Here is a 15253-nt window from a genome sequence, read left to right on the forward strand (position 1 = left end):
GAAATGTGTTGTGATTGGTTAGCTGGGCCAGTGTGTGTTGTGATTGGCAGCACTCGGTGCCTGGTCGGGAAATGTCATGCCCCTTACCATAGCCGTCTGCGAGCTTCAGTGTAAATATTGCGTCAAAATCAAATTAATTTGAGCGCGATTTAAACCCGGATGATTGTAACCACTCTAAGTTCGTCTGCTTTGGGAAAGCTAGCGTGTCTCCGACATAGTGATAACACTCGTTGCCTTCTCTAGTGCAGCTCAACCAGGTCTCGTCCCATTCGTCGGTATTTGTGATATCACAAATCCCGGAAAATGTGCGTTGTAGTCCAAACGAGTCGTTCGTTGTAGTTTTTGAAAAGTGATTTCTGTTAAATAAAATATCTCCTTTTGAATTGGACTTTGAACTTTGTAACTTTGCAGATCTTTTTTACGCTCAAACAGCAACATTACAGACTAACTAAAGTTGAAAAAGTGAAAATGCATAATAGGACCCCTTTAAATAGTTTGGGCACCTCAGGCTCTAAGATAGGCCGTTAAACATTAAGAAGAAGAAGAAGAAGAAGAAGGCTCTGAGATAGATGATTCACAGGGCATTGTTCATTTCCCCAACGAATGAATCTTGAATCTCTCTGGAGGAGTCGACTCAGCGATGCTTCGGTCTGTGTTTGTCTTCGCGTTGTCAGCCATATTAGCGTCCTCCTCCATCTCGACCACCGCTAACTCCAGGATATGAATGCGTTAGGCCGGCTGTAGGGACGAAGAGGCTAAACGTTTTCGATCTGTTTGAAAGAACGGTATCATATCCACACAATGGAGGCCGTCAAGGTGTTTAACAGCGAGGTTTGTATGATATTCATTTGTATGAATGTAGACACGATAAAGTCGAGGGTAGGCCGCTGTTGTCATCAAGCTGGTTTCATGGTGCAGGACATATATTTCTTACAAAATCACAAAATTTAATCTTTAAAAGTGTGTTAGGTATGTTTGAGTCTTTGCGTTGCACTTTAAACATTAAAAGATAAAATACTTCATACTCCAGATTACTGTAGTTAGCTTGGCTTTTTTTGTTCGTCATCAGTGCTCAGCATGTTGACAAAAACTGGTCTGGCAACTAAAAGTAATATGTATGTATTTAATTATCTATAGTATTTTATTGCTTCGTTATAATTAGCCCTAATTTATGAAGTCCTGTTAATACAAACGCTAATGTTTCCGCTTCATGTGCTGCTTGGTGAGCTGCCTAACGTACCTAGACAACGTTAGGGCATCATAGGCCCTAGTTAACAGCGTTTTTCGGCATCACATGCGCGTTTCGAATGAGCACAAAAATGCTGCAGCCCCGGGAAAGGCATGTGATGCCCTAAAATATTGTAGGTTCTCCTAATAGGCTATGAGACACGGCCTTTGTTTTTGATTTTTGCAACTGGATTGCTAACAGTTAGCAGCAGACGATCAGAAGTGCTACTGATCTTTATTGGCATCAGTAGTTCTATGAAAAACATTCATGGAACCTTTTTCATTTCACAAAAAGGTTCTCTATAGTAGAAAAAAAGGTTCTTTAGGTTAATAAAATTTTCTAAACATGGTTCTTTTAAGAACTGCTTACTAAAAGGTTCTTTGAGGGACCCAAATGTTTCTTCTGTCACATCGTTGTGGCTATCTGCATTTGAAATTGGAATTAAAAACACTTAATGAGCTATTATGTGTATTTTTATGTTAAGCAGTGTGAATTATATACATGTAGCGAAAATGGCAAAAAATTATCTTAATTAAAAGTATATAATATAGGGCTGTGCAAAAAATCTAATGTGATTTTCATGCGCATCTCGTCAGTAAAGCCGCTTCTGTGATTAGTAGTAAATCTCCAGCACGTGCTTTCAGATGGAGCGGCATTTACTACACAGAGCTGTAGTTCACTGACAAGCTACGCAAAATCACATTCAAAATCGCAGGCGATTCATTGACGATTATGAACGCGATTTTGTGTAGCTTGTCAGTGACGCATGAAAATCGCATTTGATTTTTTGCACAGCCCTAATATCATATTATCTTAATGACTTGAAGCAGACTGTTGTCTAAAGGCCGGGACACACCAAGCCAACGGTCGACCGTTGGCCAACATCGGGCCGACGGCGAGCGACGGTCGGGCTAGTTTGTTTGGTGTGTTCCACTCATCGGCGGCAGTTTGCCCGATTCAACATGTTGAATCAGCGTCGGGACCGTTGGCACAAGTGAGAGCTCTGATTGGATGTTCAGTTTAGCGAACGAGTCAGTGGCCGAGAATTAAAGCGAAAGTGATGAAAACAAGCATGTAACTGAAGGCGGTACAAACAGAAGGCTGTTTAAATGTTACGTGATCTTTCCCAATCATTCTAATACGCAAATGTTTTCAGAACAACATGAGCCACTTAAAATGATCAAAGTTATCAACGTTACTGATATTCAAAATGGTAAGCAAGTGCTGCTTTGTTTACGTTTCGTATATCTGTATTTATCTCGTATATCTTTGTTTCGGTTTCTCCTTTTGAATGACGAATATATACTATTTATATATGCTGATATAGACAGTTAATTCCTCTCACGCATGCGCAGAACGCACGTGTTAGTTTGCCGTCGGCTGTAGTCTGTGCGGTGTGTTCGAGCGCAGCTTTTTGGTCCGATGTGAGGAGACAACACCATCAGCTTTCGTCGCCGCTAGTTCTTTGAAGTCGGCTTGGTGTGTCCCGGCCTTAAAAGAGGACAATGAGATTTTAATGCACAAGATTGAAGTATTACAGTATTTTTTGTTATTTGTTGTCTGTTATTAAAAATATGAATTAGCCTACTGAGTAGTGTGTGTATATATAGTGTAAATACATGAATGCATCCAGGTCACATTGGTATAAACTGATAATAAAGAATGTAAATTGCAATGTTTTATGTTTTTCAGCTGTACTCACTGAATGAATACAAGCCACCGATCTCCAAAGCAAAGATGACCCAGATTACAAAATCAGCAATTAAAGCTATAAAGGTAAGTTTAATAACAAGGTAACATAACATTACAACAGTTTGTATGGAGTCCCTCAGCTTATTAATCAATTCCCATTTATGATGTAGTCTTAGATTTATCCCCAACTAGGGTTGCAAAAAAGTGGAAAATTTCCAGTAAATTTCAGAAATATTCTTTCCAGGATTTTTTTGGAATATTCCAGGGATTTTTGGAAAGCTTCCGTAAATTTACCGGAAATCCACTTCCACCCCTTTGCAACCCTGTCCCCAACACATTTTAAATTATGACTCAAGCGGTGCACAAGCCAATAATGGCATTATTGGTGAATTTCCAAAAGACTTAGCTATAGTTCTGCCTAAAATGAAAATGAATGGATATGAATTATAATTATTAAAGATAGCTAACTTGCACATGAATATAATAGTCAAATGTTCAACAAAATGAGTAGAAAAATACTCTCTGAAATAAAATAGTTATTTACTTTGCATACCGTTTTAGTCATGTTTTCCCGGCAGTGTGTAAAATCCATAGTGTGGGATTCAAAACGTGAAGGTGCAGAAAGAATTCTCGAAGGGGTTTGATCCTCTGCCTCCGTCATGGTTTTGCTTTCTCGCGCTGGCTTGAAACGGATACGATGTTATCTAACACCGTGGTGCTGCGCAGACCGATCGTTGTATGACATCAAAGCACCGCGAGAGCTACAGAGAGCAGACGGCTCCGCATGCTTTCGAATCGCTCTCGCGGTACTTTGATGTCATACACCGATCGTCTGCGCGGTGCTGCTTCAAGTCGAACACACCTATACATTTCGCCCTCTGTTGGAATAAAAGCAGTAACGTCTCCCCACCACCTCTTAGGAAAAGTAAAATAAGTAAATATAAATCCATTCTGAGATAAACCAGTTGATTTTTTTAATCGTTTTAAAAAGAATCGCGATAGTTAGGTGAATCTATTTTTTTCCCCACCCCTCAAAAAAAAATTATATATGAGACTCCCCTCTTCCTCCTCCACTCCACCCACTACTACGCCCACTTTTGTAGCGTTTTTCAATCCTGTGTTGAGAACTAAACGGTGCTGAAACATGGGGTTTCATGATCCTTTAATACACTTACGAGGTGTTTTCCCTAGCTCATGTCCACATGACCATATTCAGTTGACATTCTTCACATAACACAATAATGATGATATTTGTGAACTGTAACTGAGTTTATTACATATAGTGGGGTATAAAAAAATTAAATGCCTTCCTGGCATGGTTTTAGAGGACTTTAATGTCTGTTCCTGCAGAATATTCTGCCTCATAAGTTAACACTTAATATGTGCTTTATCAGTTATAATGTGATTTTTAAACTGTCCTGTTGCTTCAAAACTATGGACAAGCAGTTGTTATGCTTTCAGTAATGTAAGATGATAATTTAAGAGTGATGTAATTTAGTCTGTGTCAGTATTTCTCTTATCTTTTTGAATAAAGTGGGTGCTCTCTGTTGTGTCTTCTGCAAGTATTTTGTGTTTATCTCATCTTCAGATAAACAGACGGAGAAATAGTTGCATCAATTTGATTATGCACTTATACGTTTCATCGAGAGTGAGACAACAGAGTGCTAACAGAGAGAATGTGCCCACCCACACACTATTCTGATTGGCTTTGTTTTGTGATTAATTTTGTTGCGTAATGTGAGTAGATAAAATTGCTTGTCAGTGGAATCCTATCGCATCGTGACATGCTGATAGCAGTTATTCTGCTGCCTTTAGCAGTACAAGGTCATGTACTTGAATTTCTGTTGTTAGATAATTGTAAGTCCTTAGGTAATTGGAAAACTTTATCCTAAGCCATCCTAAACTTTAGGCCTTGATGGTAATAACATTCTTCCTACTTTTCGTCATAGTCTCTTTTTTTTTTTTGAAAGTGAAATAAAACCGTATAAACCAGTGTTATGTGCATTTCTATGCAGGGTCAGTGCTGCATCACTGCAAAAAACATTTATATATTTATTAGCTGACTTATCGGCTGATATATCAGCCGATTTGACATTTTTCAATTTATCAGCACTGGCCAATAAGTTATTCTGCTTGACTGTTTAAGTGTAAAGCAGGACTTTTATTTTGATAGCACTCAGAACGCCAGCGCTTTAGCAAAGACAAACTGGAGCTCACATTCTTGGACTTCATTAGTTTACTGTCTTTGCTTAACAGCTATGTCTAATAAATTATTAGAAATGTTAAACAATGACAGTAGGGTAGTCTGTGTTCGAACATACACCAATTACATTACTCTCCCACTGCCCCCACCGTTGGTTATAGAGATAAAAGCTATTTAGTTCATTTGGATGCTACAATTTATATAGGAGTCAGATTTCACTTATCATGTGAGACGGGAGGCCTTTCTGTGTGGAGTTTGTATGTTCACCCTGTGTCAGCGTGGGTTTCCTCCGGTTTCTTCCCACAGCCCAAAGACATGCAGGTTAGGTGAATTGAAGATTCTAAATTGTCCCCCCCAACATGTAAGACAGACTTGTGTATGGAGTAACTGGTTCTTGCCATGAATAAAGCCATAGATGCTTGAATGGCATTAAGAAGAAAATAAACAAACAAACTTATCATGTGAGTACAGTAAGGACAGATGACTGACAAGGTGTTGGCAGAGGATTTAGTGTCGATGCGAAAAGCATATTTGGCAGACTTTCTATGTTTAATGTAAATGAGTTTGTCTTTGTTTTATTGGTGTGTTTTTCATAAAAAATAATAATATAAATTAACCACAAAATAAGTATTCCTTTTAAAGAAAGGGGGAAATCCAAAGATCCTTTTTTTGTACGTGTTACAACACTCAAGTATATACAAAGCCATGTACATGACATATAAAATATATAGATTAAAAAGTGTATTTATATATAGCACATTATCCCGAAAAAAAGGTATAAGAATAAGTGTAGAATGGCCATGATTTAAGAACAAATTATCCCATCCAAAAAAAAAAAAACCCTTAAGCAACAGAGATGCTGTTTTCAAGGAATATATTAGGGATGCACCGGTACCATTTTTTCAGAACCTATCCAATCCGATACCAAAAATTCTGAGTATCGGCCGATACCAGCACTGTTATTTTATTTTATTTTATTTTTTTAATCAGTGTAGAATTTCTATACCTCAGTGTGGTGACCTGATCATCTCTCTTTTGTGTGTTATGCACAATCTACTAAATATAGACAACTTCATTTGAAAGAAAAATAACAAATGAAAAATTATATAATCTATGACAAAAATACTATTATATACTAGGTTAGTGGATAAATCAGCAGCAAAGTTATTCTAGAAAAATCATGAGTGCACAATTTTTTTTAAATCTAAACATTTAGGGAAATAACATTTAGTGGGGAACAAATATAAGTGAATGAGTGTAGGACTAAATCTGGTAAAATGTTACATTGATCTTTGTATGGTTGTAAAATACATTCATGAATAACAAGTAAATATATTTATATATAAATTAAAAGACTTTCCCTTTAAATGTATAGCACAGTAATGGAGGCAGCAACATTCACTTTGGATAAAAGCATCTGCTAAATGAATAAATGTAAATATGATAGATAGGACAGAACTAGAAAGGCTATTAATAATCTTTCATTGTGCAAAAGTATTAAAATACGAAAGGCTCAATACAGAGCGGCACAAAGCGCTTATGCGCATCCCGTTCGCAGAATGATGCACTTGAAGCAACACAAAGTCACAGCGCCCAGCGCTCCGCATAAGAGTTTAAAGCACACAGAGAAGAGATACTGATGCGTAGTATATTATATCTGTGCAATAGTTTGAGCCTTTTCTTTTAACAGTTTTAAACTTCAGTTACTGTGCGCTCTTCGAGAGAGTTTCATCGTCTTGACTATCGTAATCGAACACGACGCGCAGTTTGAATGCTGAATGGAGAAAGACAGATAGCTGCAGCGGAGAGAAGAGTTTACGTTAACTTGAATTTAACGACTTAAATATTCAACTGTACCTCACATTAAACTATGGAACGTCTTCAGAACACTTGGAATGTAGTGCACGAGAACGTTATGGTGGTTTATGTTTTTTGCCTTTCGTGGGGCTTAACAATAACACAGAATAGTATACGCACAATATCGGATTTGGATTGGTCTCGTCTGACGGATACCCGATCCGGCAGAAAATCGGAGCAGAGACTGAGTATTAGATTGGTGCATCTCTAGAACATATGTAACTGAAAACTGAACTTTTACTTTTTTTTTTTGTATGGAAAATAGCATGTTATTTAATTGTTTAGTCTCACAGTCTTAGCAGCACATGCATTTTAACCAGTTAATTAATTTTTTTAACCAGCTAATGATGCTTTATTTTAAGGCATGCAGTTACTATAGGGTTAAGATTAGTGTTTAGTTTAGAGAGAGTTGTGTTTATTTATTCATAATTTATTGTTGTTACTGCAGTAACACACTACATGTAATGTCTAACAGGGTTTTTCCTGGGTCAAAACGGGTCTTCGGTGGTGGCTGATGGCCATCCACACACACAAACAAAGTAAAAAGTACCCTACCCCCATGATCTGCGAGCCTGACCATAACTGAAATAAATGCAAAGAAACAGTTTATTTTTGCTTATTATTTTAACTAATAGTCTAATTTTCTACCTTAGGCTACATCTGAATAAAATTAGCAGCTTGCTAACAAATTGCTTTGTGCTGGTTTCCCCTCACTCCAGTCTAAACTAAATTATTTTATAGGTAATTTACTACACATGGTCATATAAATAGCTTAAAATTACTGTGGATTATGAAGGCTCAATCTTACATTATTATTAAGGTTAAATCTTATTGAGACTAAATCACACTTGCAATCTCTTTTCTGAGGTGTTCTGAGTAAATTATTTACTTCTACACCGATTCAGACAGTGACGTCTTGTGAGTTCAGTGTTGGACAGATCAGTTGTTTCAACCGTTTATTAAAATGAATCGGTTCAAATGAGGCGTTATGTCGTGAATCGGACATTAGCGGATGTGGACGCATTGTGCACTAATCTCGGTTGTTAGGACATTGCAAAAGATTTGTCAACATGGAAAATACTTCATCACTGCATATGATTTTTCTTTTATTAAAAGTTAGCAGCATGTGCGAAACGGTTGTCAGAAGATAAGGAGATGTTTTTTTAGCACAATTTACACCGCCGTTAATTAAAGTAAAAGAAAAAATCTCCAAATGCGCCACATGAAACATGGATTCAGTCTTCCGGCCTTTTACCGTCATGTCAGTTGATTTTGAGGGAGGGAGAGGAAAGACAGTTATACAGAGAGAGTGCACGGGGAGGGGCTCTCTGCCCTTTCTCTCCCTCAGTTAACATGCGCAGCAATCATTTACATTACGTTAACTGATCAAATTAGGCTTTGGCGGGACAAATATGTGTTGTGGCGGCCGATAAAGTGTTACTGAATTTGCAAAAATTTACATCCCTATTAAGAACCAAGGGTAAATTTTCAAGGTTGTTTTGTCTTTTGGCGATATATGTTAATATTAGGGATGTGCGGGTCTAGTCAACTAGTCGACTAAACGGTACAGCTCCTGCTAGTCGACACTGAAAACAATAGTCGATTACACGACAGAAAAAAAAAAGAAAAACAAAAACATGATTTTATCATTCAAATTACCATCATTTTAACATTGCATTTAAAAACATTTTAAATAAGTTAAAATAAAACGTTTGAAAAAAATACATTATTTTTAAAAGTTTATCTGGGCAGAAACTACACTTTTACCTCAGACCTCACATGCGTTTTCTTCGTGTCAGTTGCGGCGAGTTCAAAAATGACCATGTGAAAGACGAGCAAGGTGTGGGATTGTTTTGAATTAGAAGGAAACGCAAAAGGTTTGTGTAAACTGTGTAATGTCAAATTGTCTTACAATAACTCTACTGGAGCGATGCGTAATCATATTCAATACAGGCACGTAGGCGTTAGCTTAGAGCAGTGGTTCCCAACCGTTAATCGCCTCAGGTCCCGTCTTTCCCCAGACCACGTTGATAATTTCACTGAACAAATAACGCATGGTCTGAGTAAGTAAAAATGGTTTGGCTGACGTTGAGTGTATGCACTTCTTTTTTTTCTTTTTTAACGACCGCCTAAAATGAAATGATAACGCGAGGCAAGTGTGCGGCAAGCGGAATTCATTGTTAAACGACAGTCAAATTAGTCGTCGCGCACATCCCTAGTTAATATGTCATGTAGCTTATTTAGGGCAATAGGGCTGTTGCGATAACCGCAATACCGCGCTATTGACGAGCAAACCGCAGAGGAATGCAAGAACCGCAGCAACTGCGATTTTTGTGTGTTTTCTTTTTTCGTAAGGTTATGCCCTTCTCGTTTTACACTTCATGCATGTGGACTGAATATTAAACAAGTTAGTAATAACATAATGTGTACCATGCTGATTTGTACAGAGGCTCCTAAACAGCCACTGCGATTTTTGCGTGTTTTCTTTTTTCGTAAGGTTATGCCCTTCTTTTACACTTCATGCATGTGGACTGAATATTAAACAAGTTAGTAATGATAACATAATGTGTACCATGCTGATTTGTACAGAGGGTACTTACAGGCTCTGAGTCAGTAGGCTACTCTCCCAGGAAACAGCCCTCATCCTCCGTAAAATGTGTTTCATTAGATTTGCACTTAACAAGCCTAAACAGACAGTGAATGAGAGGGAGATCGACTGAGCGCGTGTGATTACTTGCGTCTGTCCTCCAGGCCCACTGTAACTGAACTGACTGACAGCCCGTCTAGAACGCGCACAAGTGGAAATATCAATGGAAAGTCTCTTGTCCAGTCAGATTAGAAAATCAGATTACAACTAGGCTGCGACAGCCCTATAGGGCAATACTAAAGGCTGGATTATACTAAAAGACTTTTACAATCTGAACAGATCAGCGGGACATCATACACTTACCAACTTTGCAATTGTCACAGAGGAAAAACTGATACAAGAAGGTGCAAATGAGACTTTTGGGTTGAGAACTTTGTGTCCATTCATGCAACACTTGGCCCTCCCGCAAAAGTCATGTAGGGTGTTATGTAATAAGAGGGAAGGATCTTGATGAAATGGGGTCATATTTAAGAGATTAATACCAAGTTTAAACTAGTGTATTTCGTTAATGAAAACTATGATGAGAAATATTTGTTGACAACCGTTTTTCCATGACTTTCCAACCCTGACATCATTAAACACTAACTATGACCATATCAACGTGCAATATCATTGACGAAAAAAGGCAAGAATAAAATGTAGTAAAAAAAATAAAATCTCTCTGTATCCTAAATTTCTCTATATTTTCTTCAATAAAAAAAGAGGAAAAATACAGACCTCCACGAGTTTTCATGCTAGAGTTTGCCAGATATCAATAGTTTAAATCCCCCTTAAATAGGCACATTTTCTTTGCAACCTAGCAACTATTTGCACGTGCTCTTAGACTACAGAAAATGTGCTGATGACCTGAAACATCGACAGACATGTAAGTTGGAGTTTAGTGATCTCCACTGATATTTTGCTCAAATGAAAGTGGCATGTTCCTTCACATGGTGGTTCGCGCTGTTCGCTGTGACTAAATCTGCCATTGAACCTTATCAGTGATGAACTGTAATAAATCCAAACATAAATCTTGGCTATGTTGTTTGTGATTGAGGTTGCTGAATGAATGCTCTTATGCAACCTCTGTGCCACAATACAAAGACTTTTTTTGTTGTTGTTAATAGAAGGATATGAATTTAATTTGGAATTATTAGAAATAATATTACAAAATGTCAGTGTTTTAGTTTTTGAAACTTTTGAGTTTTGTCTGATTATCAATTTAACTATTATGCTGCATGACTAAATGTCACTCTTAATTGACAAAATTTTGAATTAACCAAGTTTTAATTGACTAAAATGAGTCAAACAGAGTTTTATAGTCAACTAAAGCTTGACCAAAAATATTCAGAAGAGGTTGACTAAATATAATACAATGTATTATATTTAGGTAATAAACATCCTAAGGATGTTTGATCCAGGACTAAGACTAAATCCAAAAAAAGAAAGAACATTAGTGTAAACAGCAGTGTGTCTTGGCTTTTTTTCAGCCAAAAACTGGAAACTTTTTATGCGTTTTGCCTGTTTGTTTACACGACAACGGCGTTTTGGGGACTAAAAAAAAATGGGACTAAAAAAAAAAAGCATATTTTTGAAAACAGGTTTCAAAGTGCAAGTTTTTGACAATGCCACCGTTATCGTTTCTGTGTAAACACCCAATACGGGAATCTTTGAAAGCGGTGATGTCATGTGCGTGTGTAGTACGTGTTAGGTATGTAGACATGCGCAGTACGTGTCGATTTTAAAGGCAAGCGCGAACAAACATGCACAACAATGGCAGAGTACATGGTACTGTTGTTGCTGCTGAAGAGTTTGCTAACGCTTCTTCAGCAAAGTGTGGATTTACTTCACCAATATTACAACCAACAGTGGAGACGCATCATATACAACATATAATCGTCACTTTCCTACAGGTACTGTTTACTAACAAGGTGACAGCGCCAACTACTGGCCCGGCATACGTAATACAGCGTTTTTGGCCATTTTCGCGGATATGTGTAAATGCGAATCGTTTTGAAAATGTTGTCGTATATACGTGAAACTTTTTAAAAACTCAAGGGAAAAACTTTTCCGTTTTTGACTACATCGTTGTCGTGTAAACGTAGCCTGAAAATGTGCCTTATTGCCTGATAGAAACAGGGTAACACTGGTGTCTTCAAATGCTTCAAAATCTCTCTCTCTCTCTTTTCTGTGGGAATGGCAGAGGTACACCTAGAACTAAATATTTTTCTGTGGTTTGGTGCTTCAGTAATGTTTTAAGGTTTTTCTTTGAGATATATGACAAGTGGAGGCAAGCATGAATAATAAAAACCATCAGCTCGAAACGGTTCAGATAACAGATTTGTAATGTAACGCTAAAAGACTAGTAGTGTAACTGATTTGGATAATGCAATATGCAAAATACAATGGACCGGTCCAGTACTTTAATTTACAATGTCCTCTTTATGATTTTCACTCATTCTGTGTATAAATCATGGCAAAAGCTGAATACAGGTCATGTGTATCAGTTTTCTAACTGCGTGATTATCTCTCACTTGTTGGGGTTTTTGCGACGTTGCCGTTGTTGCATACTTGGTATATTGAACTCCTAATGTCTTGTTTGTTTTTCTGTGAATAACACCTCTTTCCCCTTCCCTCAGCAGCTCTCCCAGCTCCCCCAAAGCACTGAAAGTGAAGCAGGAGGATGGGGCGAGAGAGAGTTTCAAAGAGATAAGGGAACCCCTAACCAGCTTAGGTAGGAGATGGGCTGTTTCAAAAGGAGGATGGAAGAAGCCGCATAAGACATGACTCAAAACGCTCTTTTAATATAGGCAGAAGTGTAGGGGGGCCCTTATGGTCCCCTGGGTTCACTGCTTCACAACAGTTTTTATTAATTGCGAGTGTGGACCGATTGCATTTGAAGAGTCTTTTGAATGACCGTGCTTAGTTTTATTCCCGCAGGTGTTAATCTTAGTATCGCTTCATGGTGTTGACAACTTCTGTGTTACAAGTTTGCCTGGAAAGTTCTTTTAACTTGAGTTTGTTGGGGGATGTTACACTTCAGTTTTAGATCGTTTAGGCTGTTAGTTTGCATTTAGCCAAGTGAGAGATGTAGTTCGTGAGCATGGCATGTCTCTGAGGAAGATGTGTTGATTGTCATCTTGAACATCAATTTTTTACTATTACTTTTTGAATGCCTCTGAAGTAATATGTGAAAAACTTGTTCTGTTTGTTATGCATTATATTCATTTATATATTATAAATATATATTTTTTTATATATTTAAAAATATATATTTTTCTCTATCAGCCAGTATTGGCATTTAAATGATTCAACATCTGAATTTAATTTTCAGTATCGGTCTAATATTGGAAGCCAGTATTGTCAGGGCATGTGTTAAGCAAGTACTAAACCGTTCTATGTTAGAGTTGTTTTTTTTTTTTTCGTGATTTGGCCTTGTTTTAAGTAATTTTTTATTTTTTTTAACTAGTGTATAGGTCTAAGTTTTTAGAAAAATGTAATCTTGCAAGACGAGTGAAGCATGCTATGTTATGCTTCGTCAGTCATTATTAGACAATAATTTAGGCCTATATCACTAGTCATAGTCTGTGTAGCACAGTTCTGCACTACAATTACCTGGAACACACAAACTGAAGATTAACAAAGATTATTAAAAAAAAGGAAATCATGGACCACTGACAACAAGTCTGGAGAAACCAGTATTCTGCTCTTGAGTTGAGGAGCATATGCATTATATTATAGTGTTACTCAGAGCTGTACATTCTTTTTTTTGTGCTACAGAGGGTTTTGTAGGCCACACAATTGTATCACAACTATGAAATATGTGTTATACACATCAGATTTCTTTCCCAACTGTTGACATTTGCTAAACTCTTGGGCTGGGTTGAAAATTGTAATTTTAATTGATTTTAATTGATTCAACCACGGAAAGACATCAAAATATATAGTACTATGTCACATTTATCTCAGAAAAAGACATTCAGTGTCCAAAAATTCGATAGTTGACTAGAAAAATTAACTCCGTACATGCACTAGATTACATGGTTGTTATATTTTTACTTAACAGGTTCTTCAGTATTTAATGTAGGTATATTTGAATAAATTCATCATGAAAACATGAAACATTTTTTATCATTAAAAACTGCTTTATGTGCAGTTTAAATGTTTGTTTACATATCTCTTCAATATAGTAATATGCCAACTGATAGGGTTTATTTTGTAGTTTACAGCATTAGTTGTGAAATATTTTTTTCTTTGGAAAAAATATTGACATGAACAGTACTGTCTGTACCTGATTGCATATATCCAAATTAATCTATATCAGATTCAATTGAATCACAAGCTTGTGAGCCGAAATCGAATTGAATCATGAAATTGTCTCAATACCCAGCTCTACTTAAGACTTAAACTGTGTCTACTGGATTGCATGCTGTGGAAGCTGTCTGTGTCCACATCGGGACTTTGTGAGTTTTTTTGTGGCTTATTTGTGCATAATAGCATCCTGTGCCTTTTCTCATTCATGCAGTTTTTTTTTTTTTTGCTCTGTGTCACCAGCCTAAAGAAGTGCCACAGTATGCACAAAATGGCTTACTTTTCGACACCATGAAAGCTGCTGGGAGAAATGAAAGCATATAAGAGGGGAAAAGCTTGGCACATCCAGTGTGTCTGCAGGGTCTAGGGAGTGGAAGTAGACACACAAACACATGAGAGAGAAGACTAAAAGTCTGTGACATTCAAAATAATTTGAGATATATGTGACCCTGGACCACAAAACCAGTCATAACGGTCAATTTTTCGAAATTGAGATTTATACCTTCAAAATATCTTCATGGAACATGATCTTTACTTAATATCCTAATGATTTTTGGCATAAAAGAAAAATCGATAATTTTGACCCATACAATGTTTTTTTGGGTATTGCTAAAAATATACCCCAGTGACTTAAGACTGGTTTTGTGGTCCAGGGTCACATATTTTCTTTCAAGGACCACCCACCATAGTCTCTCAAAATCCTGTGGGGAAACAATGGGACTATATATCTGAACAATAAAAATGTTGATTTTTTAATCAAAATATGATAGAAAATCTGATGTATGTTGTTAAATTTTCTTCTTAAATCTCTGCGAAGGCTTGTAAAGAGTGTCTTAAGTGCTACTTGGGTGGAGTGAAATATTCCATTGTTTTCAAAAGGGCCACATTGACACAGCAGTAGAATATTGTTGTCAGTGCTGTTGGAGTGCTAAATACAGTTTCACACTAGAGGTCTGCGGGGGACTTCGCTATATATTCACTTTGTTCACCCGCTTTCCACTTAGAATAATTTACTTCCCGACCCGACCGTTCCCGCTAAATTTAGATCTCGTTTCCAGAATCTCACATTTAAATTTCCACTACTGAAAGAGAGAGATAACAAATAAAAATGTAGTCTGAACAAAAATTGTATTTGCTTTTTTATTCGTCTTGTCAAGATAAAAAATTTGTTGCTGTCAACACAGTAGCAAAAGTGTTGCAGAGAAAAAATAAATACATAATTGCGACATCTGCCATCCTTATTCTGCTCTATCACTCATCGACAACCTGCCTGTTCTGTCTGAGGGCCGAATATTTACCACAGGTAGCTTTACCACCAGTACAGCCTGCTCTGAAG

The 15253-nt window shown here is 37.1% G+C and overlaps 1 protein-coding gene across 4 annotated transcripts in view; it reads left to right on the forward strand.

Moving 5' to 3' along the window:
- Positions 1–610: 610 nt before the first annotated feature.
- scaf8 (SR-related CTD-associated factor 8) overlaps positions 611–15253 on the forward strand; it is a 48818-nt gene continuing 34175 nt past the window's right edge. For 2 of the 4 annotated variants that reach the window (XM_016539302.1, XM_016539305.1), the window contains exons 1-2: positions 611–831; positions 2921–3004. In XM_016539302.1, coding sequence (XP_016394788.1) covers positions 802–831; positions 2921–3004 — 114 coding nt within the window. In that variant the 5' untranslated portion in view covers positions 611–801. Of the gene's footprint in view, positions 832–2920; positions 3005–12245; positions 12341–15253 lie in introns of those variants that run through there. The other 2 variants (XM_016539303.1, XM_016539304.1) reach the window with 2 other exon arrangements.

The sequence above is a fragment of the Sinocyclocheilus rhinocerous genome, unplaced genomic scaffold (genome assembly GCF_001515625.1).
Source record: "Sinocyclocheilus rhinocerous isolate Xijiao unplaced genomic scaffold, SAMN03320098_v1.1 scaffold2743, whole genome shotgun sequence".
Taxonomy (NCBI): Eukaryota; Metazoa; Chordata; class Actinopteri; order Cypriniformes; family Cyprinidae; genus Sinocyclocheilus; species Sinocyclocheilus rhinocerous.